The following is a 19,400-nucleotide window of genomic DNA, read 5'->3' on the forward strand; positions in this document are numbered from 1 at the left end:
CCAGAATTACACTCAACTTTTATTCCTATGAATAAAAGGTTTCTTCAAATAACAGTGAGCAGGCCTCAGCTAAGACCCCTAATTAGAAGTGTGTGTGTGTGTGGTCTGTATTATAGTTTTGTATAATTTTCTAAATTAGATCAACACAGTATAATGCTTGGCAGCATGTCAATGTTCATTAATGCTGTTTACACACAAATACACCTGGCAACCCATTTTATAATCACAATAAACCATTTATGGATGGCAATAGCTTGCATTTTGCAATTAACAGACCAGAAAACCTCAGAAAAGACTATTGAGTTCTCAAAAATAATCATGTTTGAGACCAAAATATGTCACGAAATGAACAAATCATTGATAGATGAATACGGTAGACTGTGTAAATGTGGCAGAAGACGGACTGAAGGAGCTGTCAAACAGCTGATGACATTCCAGAAGCTCCTTCATGGGTAAAAGAGCTCACGTCAGGAACAGACACATGCACGGAAACCTACATAAACCAATCTTATGTGTTAGTTTCTCACACGCGTGCCATTCCTCAGCCTGAGTCCAGTTTGACCATAAATGGAGGATGGACACAAAGCTACATCTGTTTTTCATTCTCTCTTTCTTTCCAATCTTGTGCCGTTCACTATAAATTCCTTCTTCTGGTGTTATGTGCATTCCAGATGAAGGCCTGGATGAAGAAACTGGAAGAAATGACTGCGCTGCTGTATTATTCACATCAAACAGGAAAATGTGTTTTTAAAATATGAAATTATCCAAATGCACAGTACTTTTTTTTTTTTTTTTTTTTTTTCAAACAAACTTCTTTTTCAGTAATGTTCTGGTTGAAAAAGTGTGCAAATAAACACTGTGTTTACACAGTGACATTCAATGTCCAAATACTTTCTGGGGTCAATGTTGGTCAGTTTTATTGATGTCAAAGTGTATCCGCTGTCTAAATGACAAGTGATGCATGCTGGGTAATTACAGGAGCTGTGTTCTGAATGGTTTTAATGAGTCATTCATCAGGAGGCTCTCCCACACACATTCTTTCAACACCACACCTCACACACACCAGGATGAAATTGTCCTGGATGCTCAGTTAATTAGAATTAATGAAGCCTGTCTGTGTGTTATGGCGGAACTGTCAACATTATCCATATCACAATCTGTTCTATGAACGTTTAGATTCCCAGTGAGTTATGAAAACAATATTTCTGAATGTTTTCTGAACTTTCAAAACCTCCAGTTTTTTTAACATGTTAAAAATGTATTTGTCTTGCTGAACATTCCATTTGATCATTTTGCAAATATGGGAATGTTACATTTGAATGTTCTCTGAACATTCTAAAACATTTGAAAAAATGATTGACAGCCGCCAGTTCAAATGTTGCAGGAAACGTTCCATGGATGACGTATAAATAACATTGTTGTGCTGACGTTTTAAAAGCATTATTAAAAACCAGATAACTTTGAACAAACGTCGCGATTACTATAACGATTACTGACAGACATGTTCTTGGAAAACGAACCTCTTGATGAAACGAGTTTCCCACATCTATTTCAATGGCCATCGTTACAGATCATTAATATTCCTCAGGTGTGTCTGATAATTATAATTACACATTACAGACAGAACAAATCAAGAATGAAGTAATACACTCCCAACCATGCCTCGTTTTAAAAAAGAAGCATCTCAGTGTTCATGTTTCCACTGCACAAAGACAATATATGCCAGTTTTATATTCTACATGCATATAAATAAATCATTTAAGACTTTAAATTTCAAATGAAGCATATATTTCTGAATCAGCCCCATGATGAAGGCGTGTGTGTGTGTGTGTGTGTGTGTGTGTGTGTTTAAAACACTCCTCCTCCTTCTCTCCTCTGTAATTTGGTGATGACATTGCAGTCTGTCCGCTGAAGTCCCACACACACTGGAGCATTCTGGGAATCTGCTGGAAAACACTCAGGTAAGAAGCCTTTTAAACAACATCGTGTGTTAAAGAGCCAAAGTGTCTGTGTGAGGAACTGATTTTGATTATTCAGCCCACTTTTGATCTGATTCAGTTGGATTAAATGGTAGAAAACTCTAAATAATGTAATTCTAGCTACGTTTGAAGTGATACGATGGCATTCTTTGTAATACTTAAAATTGACACAATGTATGATATGACCTCTTAAAGGAAGCACTGCTTTATTTGTATTTAGCCTATGTTCAGCTTATGAATAGGCTATTTACGTTTAATATATATATAATTGTTTAGTACTTAATATTTACGGATTCAATACATGTAGGCTATTATAATATTTACCTGGGAGTTAAAATGTGCATAAATAAATAAACATGCAAATTAAACACATGTTCCGCATCGTTAAATATGCTATTTGCATAATTGATACAATTCATGTTCTCAAACTATTTGATGCACTTACACACACGTACACACACACAATGGTGCAGGAGCTATCAGATTCATATTATTTAATTTACTGCTTTATAGATCGTGATATTCGTTCTCCATTATGTTAGGGTTCAAAATATTAGTAATTATCATGCATTTATTGTGCTTTTCTAATGTCATGGAGATATTAATATACGTGCATGCATTCACATAGGCTTTGAGATGGTTGATTGTCCTCCTTCATGTCTGGACATGTGTTGTTCAGCTTGTGATCACACTTTTCATGCTTCATTTATTTATTATTCTAAGTTATGATCTCATTTTACAGAGAACAGCTCATGTTTTCCTGGAGAGTTGAAGCGATGACGTTTATGAGCACTTAGCCATTTTATTTGAATATTGTTGGAGAGGTCTGATATCATTTTATTTGACTAGAACGACTGACCCTTTGAAACGTCTGACTGCTGTTTTATTCATGTGCTTGTTTTGAATTTTACTTCCAGACATTGTCCTTTTAATGAGACTCACTGGCTCTGTTTGACTCTCCATTGTGCTGTAGCTCCTGGTGGTCTCTGTGTGTTTTGATGTTGGGGTCACCAGACGTCTACAGGGTGTTTACTTTGTCTTTAGTTTGTCTTTTATTACTCCAAACAGCTGAAGTGGGTTTTTAGTGAAATTTCTAGTGAGATATCCTTCACAACATTTTCCTGAGGTTGATCTCTGAACTCTGCAGGATGGAGTTGTTTCCTTTTAAAGCTATGCTAAACTCAAGAGTTAATAGTATTTTCTCTCTTCACAGTTTCTCGTCATGCCAAACTGGGGTGGAGGAAACAAATGCGGTGCCTGCCGCGGGACGGTGTACCACGCTGAAGAGGTGCAGTGTGACGGGAGGAGTTTTCACAAGTGCTGCTTCCTCTGCAGTAAGTCAGAGAAAAACCTCATGATAGGTCCAGGAAACATTTCACCCCAAAATCAAAGGAAAAAGAAAAGCAATTGTGTTTTGCATTGCCTTTATTTTTATGACGATTAAGCATGTTTCCCCTCCAAATTTTTTTCTTTTCTATTGTATTTTTATTTAATTTTACCTTTTTTTTATTTTTTTTATTTGTAATAGCAATATTTTGGTGGTGATCCATATTACTGCAATAAATAAATTATTAAATACATTTTAAGATCAGTAAACGTATATGTAATGGTTATAAACATTTTTTTAGAGAAATTTTATTATTATATAAATGCTGTTGCAAAAGTGCAATGCTTAAAATCCTTTAAATGTGCTCCATTTTCTTAAGGCAAAATATAATTTATTTTGGGGAATTTAAAGTTATTGGATATGAACTGGACGGTCATAGTTTTATTTCTGTTCAAACTCAAATAAACAAAAATAAAAATTTCTCAATATTTTTCTGGCCTCATTTGTCCTGCAGTGACCGATTCAAACACCGGTGATGTGTTTATGATGTTTGTTTTAGTGAGATCTCACTAACGGCTGAATGCACATGCTTCAGATTGGCGCTTTTCACCAAAACAACAAAAACAATACAGCCCACGTTGTTCATTTGTCATGGGTCAATAACGCCTCTGTGGAACAATGTCAAAATCAAGCATTCTTGCATTCTAGCCTCTAATCATAGGGTTAAAATGATGATAGATTATTAGTGGTGGCATGGCTGTTATTATTATCACTCATACTTTGTGTTAAAGGGTTGTCTCTAACTCCAAGAGATGCATGTTATTTCTTTTTGTAAGTTGCATAACAACATACTACAATCCATTTAAAACCTGTTGCATTGCAGCAATGAGTTTTGCATGTGAAAGCAGCAGAAAATGAGTGTTTTCTCTCCTCCAGTGGTCTGTAGAAAAGGGTTAGACAGCACCACACTGGCCATCCATGACCAGGAAATCTACTGCAAGTCCTGCTACGGTAAGAAGTACGGCCCGAAAGGATACGGCTACGGTCAGGGAGCAGGAACGCTCAACATGGACCGCGGTGAGAGACTGGGCATCAAACCAGAAGAGTGAGTGTTTGCACTTTTTATTGTTTTTCAACAAGAAGTTCAACCAGTTGAATATAATAGACTGTACACTATAACTATATTATAATGTAGTCAGTGTTAAATAATGAATGGTATGCACATCATTTATTGCATATGTGTCATAGCGGTTTGGTACATGCATATACAACTTATAAAATGTTTGGAATAAATATGATTTTTTTTCTTTTATTCTTATCAAGGCAGAATTTATTTGGTCAAAATACATTTTTGAAATATAATTTTAATTTGAAATAACTGTTCTAATTGAATAAATTTTGAAATGAATTACATTTCTGTGCTCAAAGCTGTATGTTCAGCATCATTCCTCCAGTCTTCAGTGTCACATGATCTTCAGAAATCAGTATAATATGCTGATCTGCTGCTCAAGAATCATTTCTCAGTATTATCAATGTTGAAAACAGCTTTATATTTAAGTGGAAACCATGATAAATTTTTTTAGGATTCTTTGATGAATAGAAAGCTCAATGGAAAAAAAAAAGAAATCTTTTGTAACCTTTTAAATATTTTGTCACTTTTTTTTTATCCGTATAATATTGCTAAATAAGTGTAATTTTTGCTCTGTTGTTTTCCTGAGCAGCAAATCAGCATATTATAATGATTTCTGAAGATCATGTGACACTGAAGACTGGAGTAATGATGCTGAAAATACAGCTTGACATCACAGAAATAAATTCCATTTCAACATAATACAATAGAAAGCTCTTTTTAAATGTAATAATTTTTCATACTTTTTTTGTCAAATAAATGTAGCATTGCATTAGCAGAAGACACTTCTTCCAAAAACATAAAATCACTATTATTCCTTTTTGACCAGTGGTGTATTTTCATAAGATTTCTAGAGGATTGTCTAAATTCATTTTGTTCTGGAAGCAAATCCGTCCTGTGGTGTGTTCAGGCTCGCCGTCAGGTGATTATGAAAGAATCTATTATGTAAGCAGCGCTCCTGTACAGACCCAGAAGCCCTCTTCAAACTCGCCGAACTCAAAGCAGCTCATTCAGGGCCCCTCGATAGGCTGCGCTCCAGAAAACAGCATCTGACCTCTCTGTGTCCTCACAGAACCCAGACTCACCGACCCAGTCCAAACCCAAACCCGTCCAAGCTGGCGCAGAAGTTCGGCGGCTCGGAGAAGTGTGGGCGCTGTGGAGAGTCCGTGTACGCTGCCGAGAAAGTGATGAGCGCTGGGAAGGTGAGACGATCAGAGGGCAAGAATCAAACCCAGACATTACACACACTTATATCCACATCAGTGTTTGCTTTCTTCATGCACATACAAGAATCATCAGTGCATGTTAATGTAGTACTACAATAACAAACCGTTTCCAATCAGACACTCGAAGAAATTATTTCAAAGATTTAGAAAATTAAGAAACGTTTAATAAGGTTTTTTGATATTTGTTGATCTTGACCTATGGTTTTCAACCACAGGCCCAGGGATTTAATGTAACTGATCTAATGTTATTATAAATCTAAAACCTAACTTAAAGGTGCTGTATGTAGGATTGACACCGAGTGGTTGAACTAGGTATTGCAGTCCAAATTCAAAATATTAGAGAGGGGTTTTATTCACCTGGCCCCTCCTCCTCAGACTTAATGCATGCACAGGTTGCCAGATTGACAACAAAAACAGGAACGAGTGCACTTGATGATAAATGAAATGTAATGCGCTGAGTTTTCCGCAACCCATGCTGAAATACAATCGGATAAACTGGGAGTAGATGGGTTTCACAAACCAAAACAAAGACCGACATTCCGGGCCGGAACACACATTTTCAAAGGAGAATAACGGACTGAAACATTGTTTTTCAGATAAACAAGTATGTAAACTTAGCATGTTTCTTAAATCTCTGCAAATTATAGTATTTTTATGCTTTAGTAGGGTCAAAAACGTACTTACAGCACCTTTAACTAAAGTGAAAAAAACCCTCTGGAAGCACATGAACTGTTATTGTATCTCTATCATCACTCTCAGACTTTAACAATATATTAATATATCATTCATACATGCATACATGTTTTTTTGTTGTATTATATACATATAATAATTAACCCCCCCCCGATATGTATAGTTAAATACATTTTAATTTTGGGTAAATTTAAATAAATATAATGCAATTATGTATTGTTTAACATCAATGGTTATTTCATACACATTTTAATATATTTGTTTTATTTCAATTTATGTATATTTTGTTTCAAGTAATGGATTCTGTCAGATGTTTCTAGTTAATGATAATGATATTCAACTAATAAATATTATTACGTATTTTATGCATAACTGATCAGATGGGAATCATAAAAATAAAAAAAACTTTTTTATAAATAAGCTTCAGCTTGATGCCACAGAAATTCTTCTCATTTTTGTTTAGATGGAAAAGTATTACAAATGCTAAAACTAATAAATAAATAAAATATATAAACAAATTCTATAATATATATATATATATATATATAAATATAAAATATTATTTAATTTCTATTATTTTTACTTCTTTTTTTTATTATTAATGGATAAAAAAAATGGTTTTAGATAATAATGATAACCCTGACATGTATCCAACTAATGAATATACTATTATTAAATATGTGTAATGCATAACTGATCATACTGGGATCCTGATTTCTCATCGTATCGTGATCTCCCACAGTGACATCAGCTGCATTATTCACTCTGAAGTCACCGGGTCAGAAGTTGAACACATTTATACAGATGTCAAGTTTAACTCTTTCTTTATGTCTGCATGAGGGTTTGCAGATGCTAGAACAGATCTACTGCCAAGAATCTGAAGTGTGTTTCTCAGTTTAATCTCCAGGAAGTCCTGAGCACTTGATGTCAGCTGGTTTACTCATCGTTTCTTGATCTGAGCTTCATGACCGCATGGTTTTCTTCTCTTGTCTGTCTTCCAGCCGTGGCATAAGAACTGCTTTCGCTGTGCCAAATGTGGAAAGAGTTTGGAGTCCACCACTCAGACGGAGAAAGATGGAGAAATCTACTGCAAAGGTCAGATATCTGTAGTTATAATAGCGTTTGACAATCCTGATCTAAGTGATCAGTGGGAATATACAACAATGAAGTGATAGTTCACACAAAGATATCAGTTTGCTGTTAATGTACTCGCCCTCAGACCATCCAAGATATAGTGACTTAGTTTTTTTTCTTCACTAGAACATTTTTGGGTGAAACCGATTGCGGTTTCATACATTGCAAGTCAATGCCGGTCACTTTTAAAGTCAAAAAAGCAATTACAAGCAACACTAGATTAATCCCTGTGGCTCCTGGTGATATATTGAGGTATTATGAAGCGAAACGATTGCTCTGTGCAAGAAACTGAACATTATTTACCACATTATTACTTGTAATCCAGAGCCTCGGGTAAATGGTTCGGGGTGATGCTCGGTTCATGAATTAATGATTCTTTTGATCCATTAGTTGAACCGGTTCACCAGATCTGATTGAGGCGTCCGACACGATTCATCGCTCATTCAGCACAGATCTACAAGTTACTAATCTAAACTCCCTTTCAGACGCCTGACAGTCACTCCAACCCAAAACAAGTCAAATTACCAGAATATCTGATCCTGCGAACGAACTGATTCAGTGATCCAGTCCCTCCAAACATTCACTGAACTGAAGAAACCGTTCGACTTTGATCCAAAACTGGATTGGATTAAGTTAATTCGCTTTAGACATGTAAAACATCTTTATTGTGTTTTTTAATAATGCAACTGTGCATAATTACTTAAATAAACCACTGAACTGAAACTAACTGTTTGAAAGAACCAGTTCACAGAAAGTACTTGGATTTCCTTGTTGCCTGATTCTCTGGATTACAGGTTATAGTGTTGTAAATAATGCTCCGTTTCTTGCACAGAGTGATTGTTTTGCTTCATAATACCTCAAAATACCATCATGTATGTGCTTTTTTGACACTCAATGTGCCGGTAGCCATTGACTCTGACTTTGACATTGACTTCTGAAGAGGAAAAAAAGTCACCTGCATCTTGGATGACCTGAGGGTGATAAATTAAAAACAAATGTTTATTTTTGGGAGCCAAAATGTCCCTGTAAGATAAAAAATGGACTGGAATATTCCTCTCAAGCTCGTGGTTTTAAGGGCAACAGAGTTTGTTTGTTTGTTTGTCTGATGTATACATACAGGACGTTTCTCTGATAACAGGGACAAGCTGAAGAACTAGATCAACCAGAAACTCTTGAATGATTACGATCAAGAGTCGACGTTTAATCTGCGGTGATGACGCAAAATCTGAACTTTCTGAACTCTTTGAACAATGATAGTGAAGGCTCATTGGTTCTATGACATGTCACTCACTAATTATCTACATTTGTGCTTAATTTTGTCTTTGTTTCTGTTTTTCAGCATGCTATGCAAAGAACTTCGGACCTAAAGGATTTGGATACGGTCAGGGAGCAGGAGCTCTGGTTCACGCTCAGTGATAGTCAGGACTTTCTACATTTCTGTACTGATAACACACTTATTTCAAAAGAAGATGACAATTATTTTCATGACAATTAAACCCATTTAGTCTCCAATTCTCATTTCTTAAATGCTGGAAAAATTTCACAATCCAAATTAGAAAAAATAAAAATAAATAAAAAGGTAATTATATACATACAATGGCTCAAAGAAATAAGGTTAATTTTCTTTATGCTATATATATATATATATATATATATTTCTATAATTTCACCATTTACACCAGGTGCAGGGTGTTAATTATTCATCGAGGTCCAGTTATGTTTTGATTGCAATTAGGAACAAATTCTCACTACCAAATGTAAATAATTGATTTTTTTAAAATGTTATTAAATAATGTGATGCATTCCATATATTAATTTTATGTATTGCTACATTTTTGTGAAACAAAGCTACTGTATTACTGTAATAAGCATTTAGGAAAATATCCCAATCCTTTTTTATTTAAAAAAAATATTGGATAAATTTCTTAATCCAAAATATGTTTTAACCCTTTACATAGTGTTAATTGTTTATAGACTACCATCAAATTTTATATTTTCATTAAAATTAAGCACATTTCACAATAATAATTCCCATAACGTAGAACACATATTAACTATATTAAATAATAATAGAAATTAAGTATTTGATATACATTTTATAATTAAAAAAAATGTAATACAGTAGTGAGAATTTGGGAAAATGTCACTATCACTTAAATAATGGTCCTAAAAAATAAGATTGATTTTTCTTTAAGCAAAATGTTCATTTTTGAACCCTCTACTTGTGTTAATAGTTCAAAGGGTGAATAGTCATTGTACGAGCATCTACATTTAGGAAACAAAAATGTGCTGATACTGAAAACTGATGCACATGCCTTTCACCTTCAAATGTTTTATTAACAAAGCCATTAAAATTGATCCATGCCCAATAAGTTACATCTGAAGCAGAGTAGGGTGACGTCCTGATCTCAGCTGAGGCACTGGAGATGAGCATGTGCTTTTCACATGGTGGGAAAACAGCCGGCAGAGGAACAACAGAGTGAATATATTCTCTAAAAACAGTGTCACGTGTATGAATGAATGAATGACCGTCACTGTGCCTAATCCACATATTACAACACAGGGCCCATCCACCGCGGCTGTTCATGTCTACTTCTCTGGCATTTACAGTTTGTACATCCAGTGGTACAACAAACCCAGCAATGAAACGTACAAAAGAATCCCTTTGGGCTGAATATTAATCAATGAGAACGGGACATTCAGATATAATACATCCGCAGAGCTCCGATTGACCGCAGAGCATGAGGGACACGAGAGAACGATACACACATCGGGGTTAAAATGTAAAAAACAAACAGAAAAGAATCCTAAAAAATAAAAACTGGATGCAAATACTTCACATTCATTATTTACAGAAGGGGCGTCTTTCGGATGATCACTATGTCCAGGCTTTACACATGCAGTGGAGACTTGCAAGGTCAAAGGTCTATACACAGCAGTGCCAGACGCCACTAAAAGCTACAGTCATACACTTCGAAAATAGTCGATTTTTTCCTTTTTTCACTTTTTGGTAAGATAAAAAAAAAAAACTTAGGAGCAGCTTCAACTAACACAGACTAAAGTCACTTGACAGGATAATGAATTTAGTTCATTTATGTACAGATGCACATTCTTTACATCAGTTCAGATCAGCTGCTGCTGCCACACCAACAGGAAGAGGAAATGGAGGAGAGCAAAAGGGGGAGGAGCTTCCTCTTCTTACGTAAACATGAACATCCTTCGGCGATGCCGGGGAAACGAGCTCACTTCTTCAGTAACAATGAACAAAAAATAAAAGATCAGTGCATTTTTGTAGGCAGACGAATAATTTCGCTGCCACACACACACACACGTGTCAGGTCCACTCGATGGCTTTTCAACAGCATTTCAACTTTTTAATATATACGCTTCCTAAAACTACTCATAGATAATAAATAAAGATGTTCACATACGAGCGTGTTATTTCTTGTAAACGCAGAGGGAACCTGGATTAATCTCAAACGCATCAAGAGCTTGTCCGGGGGCTGTTTACCAAATAAACCAGACTTATTTCAGTTAGTCTGACTTATTCTGAACTAAATCAACTGACAATAAATCAGACTAACTGAAATAAATCTGGCTTATTTGGTAAACTTGTTTTATAAAACGGGTCCCAAGTCACATTTCAACCTAAACATTTTTTTTTTACATATATATAAATATGTTTGTGTAAGTGTTCGTGTCTATATATATATATATATATATATATATATATATATATATATACACATACACACTATTATTTTTATTTTTTTTTGAAAGTGAAGACTGTTCTGCATTACTGAACCGTTATATTGATGTAAACTCAGTGCATTTCTCTTTCCCAGGGCTCATTACCATATTATATTAATCCGTTTTTGTTTTGCATTAAACAATGTCTATAATACTTTGATTTAAAAAAAATAGCATAATTTAAAGGCAGCATAATATAAATATTTCGATAATTAAATACAGTAATGAGGAGGTTTTTGTGCAAGATATTAATTTGAATTATGGCAAAGTTGGAATTAATTATCATGAAAACGATAATAAAATGCAAAACCAGGCTTCATTTTCTCTAAACAAAATATAATTTTTTTTTTCTTTTTTTGGGTGAAATATGACCCGGCTTCATCTTCTTGACACGTTTCGTCGGATTCACCCCTGCTAAACTATTATACATGCTGCAAATCCCAAAATGAAGACATGTAAAATTATCTCATGATACTATATTATCGAAAAATACTACATAAATAGGTTAAAATAAATATGTTAAGTCACATTATTTAAACTGGGCATCTCTCTAGTCGTATGAATGCGTGTCACGGTCAGACGAATCAAGGCAGCTTAAAGGAATCGTTCAGCTACGGTTATTTACTAATCATCATGTCGTTCCAAACATATGCGTATTACTTTCTACTTATATGGAAAAGAGCAGCCTGAACATTCTGTTAAATATCTATTTTTGTGTTCAATGCAAGAAAGTCAGTCACATAGGTTTAAAGTGACATGAATAATAATAAAAAAAAAAAGTCTAATTTTGGCCAGAACAATTCCTTAAAACCACAAACGCTATATTTCGTCTGATTGTTAAGCTATGCTCATTCTCATTCCTACACAAAGGTCCATGTTGAATTAGGACGACGAAGATCCGATTTCACTTTAAAAGAAACAAAAAAGGGGTCACAGGAAGAAAACCAAGGTAAAACGAAAAGCAGTCGATGTGCGAAACAACAAAACGCCTCTGCTGACCAACTGAGGAGAGCCGTTTGTACTGCATCCGCCTCTGATGTCACTAAACTCCTCCTCTTCCTGTTCCTGGTGTCCCTGCGTCTCGGGTGGAGTTGGTGACAGCATGCGTTATCCTGACTGGGTGAGGTTTGCAGTCTCGGTGAAGGAGATGGTCCCGGTTGAGCAGCACTTCAGGAAAACCTCTCCCCTCTTCTCTCTCTTTCGCTCTCTCTCTCTCTCTCTCTCGCTCTGTCACCGCTCTACACCAGCTGGTATCCTGAGCCGGACGTCTGCTCGTACTCTATTGTGTACTGGGACGTCCAGTCTACCACCACGGGCCGCAGCAGACCGCAGCAGCGCAGCTCGAAGAAATCTATGAGGTTCCTTATACAGCCGTGACTGAAAACAGAGGAGCAGCGTCAATTCTGTCTGAACTCAACAATGTAACTTACATTTTTAGTCATTTTGTTAGGTGGTTTAGTCATTTTTATTACTTATTCATATTTCTAAATAGATTTTCTTTTTCAATATTAAAGTTAGTAATTTTAGTAGTTCAGCTTATTATCTGAAAGTGTTATTACGATTTTAAAATTAGCGCTGTTAAATGATTAATCGCAAATAACCGCATCCAAAATAAGATTTTGTTTGCATAATATATGTATGTGTACTGTGTATATTTATTATGCATATATAAGAATACAGATATACAGTATGCATTTTAAAAATATTTACGTATATACACATTTATATTCTTACAATTTAATGTTTAAATTATACATGTTTCTCTTAAATATATATTCACATTCATGTGTTTCTATTTATACATAATGTGCACAGTTTTTTTTGTATGCAATTAATGGCGATTTGAACAGCATTTATTTGTAATGTTCTGTGTAAAGGTATTTTTTGGGCATGATTTATTTAGAAAATTGTATTAGTCATTGTTCAAATATCTGAGTAGTTTTAATTTAGTTTTATATTGTGTTAAGTAATCTTAGTATTTAAATTGATTATTAATGTAAACTTATTATCTGAAACTAAACTAGCTTTTCATTTCAATAGATTTCAATAGCACTTATTTTTAGATTTTCTGTTTAATTCTTTTTTTTTGGTTCATTATTTTTTTTTTTATTATTATTAATCATTCAAACACTTTTTAAATCTAATATTTATATTCCATTTTAGATCTATTTCAAGTTTTTTTTTTTAAACAACATGAAAAAATTTTTTTTTTTATTATTATTCTTAAGTAAATAGCTTCTAAACACTGAAACAACCAAACAACTTGCAACTTTCTATAAGCTGTTGTGTCCAAACAAGCACTAGTAAAGACATTTTCTAACAGTAAGTATATATAGACTGAATCGATGATTAATATACAAAGCATAGCTCTATAAACTCATTTACAAACCATCCTCCTCTAGATATAGATAAGCTGTACCCAGAAATGAGTTTAAAGGACTCACTTGAAAGGGCTCTCGATGGATGTGGCTGTAACTTTAAAGTGCTTATATCTTCTGGCGTTCATGCGTTCGTTTGTAGTGATGCCCAGAACAGCGATCTATGGAGTATACATCAAACCACAAAAACACATCAAATCTAAACCAAACCCTAGCGTGCAGACTGAAACAGATTCTCAAGCAGCTTTCTTGCTTTTGTAACAGCTCTGGGCTCGAGTGTCTCTTACCTGATAGAGCTGGCACATGATGAGCACAGCGACCCACATGAAGTGAAACACACTGTTGATGAACATCCAGAACATCCACGGCGAGCAGGTGGCGATCTGGGTGATGTAGATCCAAAAGCCATCTTTAGTGTAGCTGGTAGCACAGTGAATCCTCCAGTCTGCAGAAATACACCACAATCACGTTTTGGTCATCAATATTATACACACATATGCTCCTAATGCAAAAATAAATAAACCAGGTAAAAATAAGGTCTCATTTGTTAAAATTAAAGCGATAAGTTCCCCAAAAATGAAAATTGTCATAATTTACTCACCATCAAGTCATTCCAAACCTGTATGAGCTTATTTCTTCTGTTGAACATCAAAGAAGATATTTTGAAGAACGTTGGTAACCAAACAGTTGACGGCACCCATTGACTTCCACAGTATTTTTTTCCCCATACCATAGAAGTCAATGGTTACCATCAAAAGGTTACAAGCATTCTTCAAAAAAATTTCTTTTACAAGTTTGGAACATCTTAAGGATCAGTATATATCTTCATATCTTTCCATATATGAAAAATTTCATATTCGGGTGAACTATCCCTTAAATGCATTAATTAACAATTAACTATATTTTTACAGCAGTTATTAAAATTTTTTAATGTTAGATCACAGTGCCATAGTGTTAACGGATACAACTTTGATTTTAATGATGAATTAGTAAAATACACCACAATCACATTTGTTCGTCAATATTATACATACGTATGCTACTAATGCAAAAAAAAAAAAATCAGGTAAAAATAAAGTCTCATTTGTTAAAATTAAAGCGATAGTTCCCAAAAAATGAAAAGTGTCATCATTTACTCACCATCAAGTCATTCCAAACCTGTATGAGCTTATTTCCTCTGTTGAACATCAAAGAAGATATTTTGAATAATGTTGGTATCCAAACAGTTGACGGCACCCATTGACTTCCGCAGTATTTTTTTCCCCATACCATAGAAGTCAATGGTTACCGTCAACAGGTTACAAGCATTCTTCAAGATATCTTCTTTTACAAGTTTGGAACATCTTAAGGGTGAGTAAATGATGACAAGGATTTCATATCTGGGTGAACTATCCCTTAAATGCATTAAATAAACTATATTTTTACAGCAGTTATTAAACCTATTTAATGTTAGATCACAGTGCCATAGTGTTAACAGATACAACTTTAATTTTAATGATGAATTAGTAAAATACACCACAATCACATTTGTTCGTCAATATTATACATACGTATGCTACTAATGCAAAAAAAAAAAAATCGGGTAAAAATAAAGTCTCATTTCTTAAAATTATTTAAAGGGATAGTTCACCCAAAAATGAAAACTGTCATCATTTACTCACCATCAAGTCATTCCAAACCTTTATGAGTTTATTTCTTCTGTTGAACATGAAAGAAGGTATTTTGAAGAACGTTGGTAATTAAACAGTTGACGGTACCCACTGACTTCCGCAGTATTTTTTTCCCCATACCATAGAAGTCAATGGTTACCGTCAACAGGTTACACGCATTCTTCAAGATATCTTCTTTTACAAGTTTGGAACATCTTAAGGGTGAGTAAATGATGACAAGAATTTCATATTTGGGTGAGCTATCCCTTAGATGCATTAAATAACAAACTATATTTTTACAGCAGTTATTAAACCTATTTAATGTTAGATCACAGTGCCATAGTGTTAACGAATGCAACTTTGATTTTAATTATGAATTAGTAAATTATTTATCTTAATGCTGTTTAAGTATTATTCATGCTAACAAATGAAACCTGTTTGTAGAGTGTTACCAAAGTTAATACTATTTCCATCTATGTGCATTTATCATTTCATTGATCGTATAAAACTATGCAAACCTAAGTGTACTTACAGCAAATGCAACCGTATATCATCCAACAGATCATGCCCAACAGGAAGAACAAGTAGCCCATGAAGTAACGGTGGTTTCCACTTCCTGTCCGCAAACAATGAGGAGAAAAACAGAGACGAATGAAAGGAATTAAGTCAAATCTGCCGTTTTACATTCTCTCAACTATCTGCCTTTGGCTCAAATTAGTTTAATTGTGATGCTAAATGGGCTTTCTTTACAAAAGTGAACGATTTCCTGGCCAGTCACTGACTTTTCATGTTAATGTCAGGTGAAAAGCATGGTTGGTGGGACTGACAACTCACCTACGCAGTTCCCGACCCACGGACAGTGGTGATCAAACTTGGCGATGCATCGATTGCAAACAGCGCAGTGTTTTGATCTGATTGGCTTCCGTATCTGTGGAGAACAGGCCGTTAAAGTGAGTGTTTTATGCATGGGCACCTCACTGGAAATTGCAATGCAAATCAGACCTTTGAGTTATAAGCTTGACTGTGTGCAGAATAGAAAAGAGTGATCATTACCAAACAGGTGCTGCAGAATATGCTGAGATCCAGAGAGCCTGTTTCTGCCAGTTCAACTATAGTCTGAACAGAGAAGAAGAGAAAACAGTGGAGCACTTTTACATTTTCTGAAGAAAAGCATCAGTGTTCTGGATGGTTGCTGACTTGGACAAGTTAAAAACCCTGAAATAAATAAATGCAGCATTGCATCACTTGCACACCAATGGATGCTCTGCAGTGAATGGGTGCCGTCAGAATGAGAGTCTAAACAGCTGATAAAAACATCACAATAATCCACACCACTCCAGAACATCAGTTTATGTCTTGCGAAGCAAAAAGTTGCATTTTTTGTAAGAAACAAATCCTTTAAAGCATTTTTACAATAAAAAATTGTCACTTTTGGCCATAATACACATCCATAATAAGTGAAAAAGTTGTTTCTCTTTTGTACTCTCACATCAAAATCCAACCACATATATATTTTGGACTGTTTTGGCTTGTAAACAGTGCTTGATCAGTGCAGATTCCTCTCCTGATTCAGATGAGACAATATTTTTACAGAAGAAAGCAATATTCATTATGATGGATTTGTTTCTTACAAACATGCAGCTTTTGGCTTCATATAATGTTAATTGATGGACTGGAGTAGTGTGGATTATTGTGATGTTTTTATCAGCTGTCTGGACTAGGGAAGTACATTTTTCTGCAGATTGAGATTTTACCTTTTTCTTATGCTCCTCGGATGCTTTGATGATACCAGGGTCGGACTTCCATGACTTGCCGAAGTTGTAGAAGAGAGCCAGACTGTTGAGCAGGAAGGGCAGGTGGACGGTGACGAAAGGGAGATGTGTGGAGGGTTAAGGAAGTTGTGTTTAATATGCACAGCAAAAGAATCAACAGGGTTAATAGATTATTTGGACCAATTCATTGAATGCATCATTTGAGACCCACTGATTTAGTAAAAAGAAAAAACACCTATCTTAAAGAATCACAAATCTTAAAACAAAAAATAACTCAATCAATATGTGATCGGTGATCCTCTTAAGACATGCAAACTCAAAGTCCTATTAAATATCCAAGAAATTTCATTAGTGAAACGTACTCTCTTTCATCGCGTTTAAATGGAACATACGGTTTGACAAATGACTTCTTGAATTGAGACCGAAAGTTCCGTGGAATTCTAAGCTGACACATTTCAAAAAGTTACTTGTTTAAAAATGTAACATTTCCTGTCTGACATCTGCATGGAACACAAGCGTGCATCTCCATCAACCAGAGGCAAACTATGTCCAAAAAGACACTGATACATGCAAAATCTGTTTCTCCTGTAAGTGGGTCAGTGATTTCCCTGAGCTGAGCTGCATGCAGGCAACAATTACAACAGGGAAAAAAACCAGAGCTCAATCCTCAGAGGAGATGCTCTATTGCTGGATGATGAAGACGAGAGGGAAACAGATCTTTTCTATTCCTGAAGCACCTGAACACACGGCGGTTCTCTGCACACTAAACATCACTCCACAACCTCTAATTACAGCCACACGAACCACACTTCAGCAGCTTCATTCGACATGAGTCACGTCTTGAGTGGTTTGCTCGGGAGATAAGAAAAGGCCTCAGCTTTGGGAAGGAATCTGATTTTACCACTAATGTTAGATAGCACCATAAACACAGAAAGACAATACAAGAACTCTGCTTTCTTGTGTTTGTACTTGCATTCTCTCACACCTAATGGTGGGCGTCATGAACAGAATCTTATATCACAGTATGAGTAATTATATATCATAGTCATAGCACAATATGGTTATTTTTGCTGGAAGTTCAACAAAAACGGTTTATATATATTAAATAACTATAGTGCAATGCCAAATGTTGGATAATAAATAATAAGAAATAGATCTCACATGAAAAGTGCTCCATCTCATTTGATTATTTGGATATATGGATCAGATTATTCATATCAAAAGACTACTTAACTAAGAACCCTTACTGGAATAATTCACATGAAAGTGTAGATCTACTAACAGTTTACTGACCCTCCGGCTATCAGAGTTGTAGATGAGATTGTTTGCTAATAGAAACAGATTTGAAGAATTTAATTACTCCATCACTTTCTCACCAATGGATGCTCTGCAGTGAATGGGTGCCGTCAGAATGAGAGTCCAAACAGCTGATAAAAACATATCAATAATCCACATGATGCTAACTGATGTTCTGGAGTGGTGTGGATTATTGTGATGTTTTTATCAGCTGTTTAGACTCTCATTCTGACGGCACCCATTCACTGCAGAGCTTCCACTGCTGAGCAAGTGATGCAAGTGCTACATTTCTCCAAATCAGTTCCCAATTGCATCTATTATTTTGCAAAAAAATAATATAAAGCTTCACTCTGCACCAATATCGTGTGGATATTTCTACCAGTATTTGACATTTCTATCATTGCACAAGCCGCCCAGCCCTTCTCTCACCCACGCTATATTACTTAAGGTGTCAAATTCACTACATTTATTGTGCGAGTCAATCCTGATACAAATTTCTGTGGAAAATTAGGCATATCCATGTCAAGCTTGCCAAAAATTTTACACTTCAACTACTTGAAACAAATTATCGACTAACTCAAGTTGGCGTCAGTAAACTGTGGGTAAAAGAGGGATATATGTTCATCTCAGTTTGTTTTCATGACGTGTGAACAGATCCTAGTAAACATACTGCTAAACTTCACACTCCTTATATATTCCCCTATAAGAATTTATTTCCATCTAAACAAAAACGCTCCTCTACCAGATCTTTTTCAGATCTTTCAACACTGAAAAATTAGTTATTGCTATAGAAATTGGGTCACTTAAGCAACCCAGTTTGACGATTTCATATCAGGAAAACAACAAAGACAGAAAAAGAACAACTAAAAAGGATATCATTCCAGAACCAGTAAAACCAGGTGATGTACATCCAGAACTTAGTGGCCAGATAGATGCCCAGAGGAAGAGCACTATGCATGGAGTGATCGAAGAAAGACCTAGAAGCAGAAATCAGATATTAGCGATGATGCTTTGCTTCCACATCAGAATGCATTAAAAGGGTGAGTAGCACCGCAGATGTGTAATAC

The 19,400-nt window shown here is 35.2% G+C and overlaps 2 protein-coding genes across 3 annotated transcripts in view; one reads left to right on the forward strand and one right to left on the reverse strand.

Annotated features, from left to right (window-relative positions):
* Positions 1-1,644: 1,644 nt before the first annotated feature.
* LOC127956477 (cysteine and glycine-rich protein 2) lies at positions 1,645-10,819 on the forward strand. Of its 2 annotated transcripts, none has more exons than XM_052554408.1 (6): positions 1,645-1,961; positions 3,193-3,313; positions 4,243-4,411; positions 5,508-5,637; positions 7,356-7,449; positions 8,828-10,819. In XM_052554408.1, exons 2-6 carry the CDS (start codon positions 3,202-3,204, stop codon positions 8,902-8,904), a joined length of 582 nt encoding a protein of 193 aa, XP_052410368.1. In that variant the 5' UTR covers positions 1,645-1,961; positions 3,193-3,201; the 3' UTR covers positions 8,905-10,819. The 2 variants fall into 2 exon arrangements, with proteins under 2 accessions (XP_052410368.1, XP_052410369.1); XM_052554409.1 differs by having other exon boundaries at positions 1,804-1,961; positions 8,842-10,819.
* Positions 9,805-19,400, reverse strand: part of LOC127956476 (palmitoyltransferase ZDHHC17-like) — a 36,921-nt gene continuing 27,325 nt past the window's right edge. Inside the window, exons 10-17 of the mRNA XM_052554406.1 lie at positions 19,208-19,310; positions 17,020-17,142; positions 16,319-16,381; positions 16,100-16,193; positions 15,798-15,881; positions 13,904-14,061; positions 13,683-13,777; positions 9,805-12,615 (exon numbers count right to left, since the gene is read on the reverse strand). Coding sequence (XP_052410366.1) covers positions 12,477-12,615; positions 13,683-13,777; positions 13,904-14,061; positions 15,798-15,881; positions 16,100-16,193; positions 16,319-16,381; positions 17,020-17,142; positions 19,208-19,310 — 859 coding nt within the window. The 3' untranslated portion in view covers positions 9,805-12,476. The remainder of the gene's footprint in view (positions 12,616-13,682; positions 13,778-13,903; positions 14,062-15,797; positions 15,882-16,099; positions 16,194-16,318; positions 16,382-17,019; positions 17,143-19,207; positions 19,311-19,400) is intronic.

The sequence above is a fragment of the Carassius gibelio genome, chromosome B4 (assembly GCF_023724105.1).
Source record: "Carassius gibelio isolate Cgi1373 ecotype wild population from Czech Republic chromosome B4, carGib1.2-hapl.c, whole genome shotgun sequence".
Classification (NCBI taxonomy): domain Eukaryota; kingdom Metazoa; phylum Chordata; class Actinopteri; order Cypriniformes; family Cyprinidae; genus Carassius; species Carassius gibelio.

Excerpts from the sequence above, each read along its gene's own strand:
- LOC127956477 (XM_052554408.1), top strand. The coding sequence starts at position 3,202 with ATGCCAAACTGGGGTGGAGGAAACAAATGCGGTGCCTGCCGCGGGACG. Across the intron at positions 3,314-4,242 it reads CAAGTGCTGCTTCCTCTGCA|TGGTCTGTAGAAAAGGGTTA; the intron begins GTAAGTCAGAGA and ends TCTCTCCTCCAG. Across the intron at positions 4,412-5,507 it reads CTGGGCATCAAACCAGAAGA|AACCCAGACTCACCGACCCA; the intron begins GTGAGTGTTTGC and ends GTGTCCTCACAG.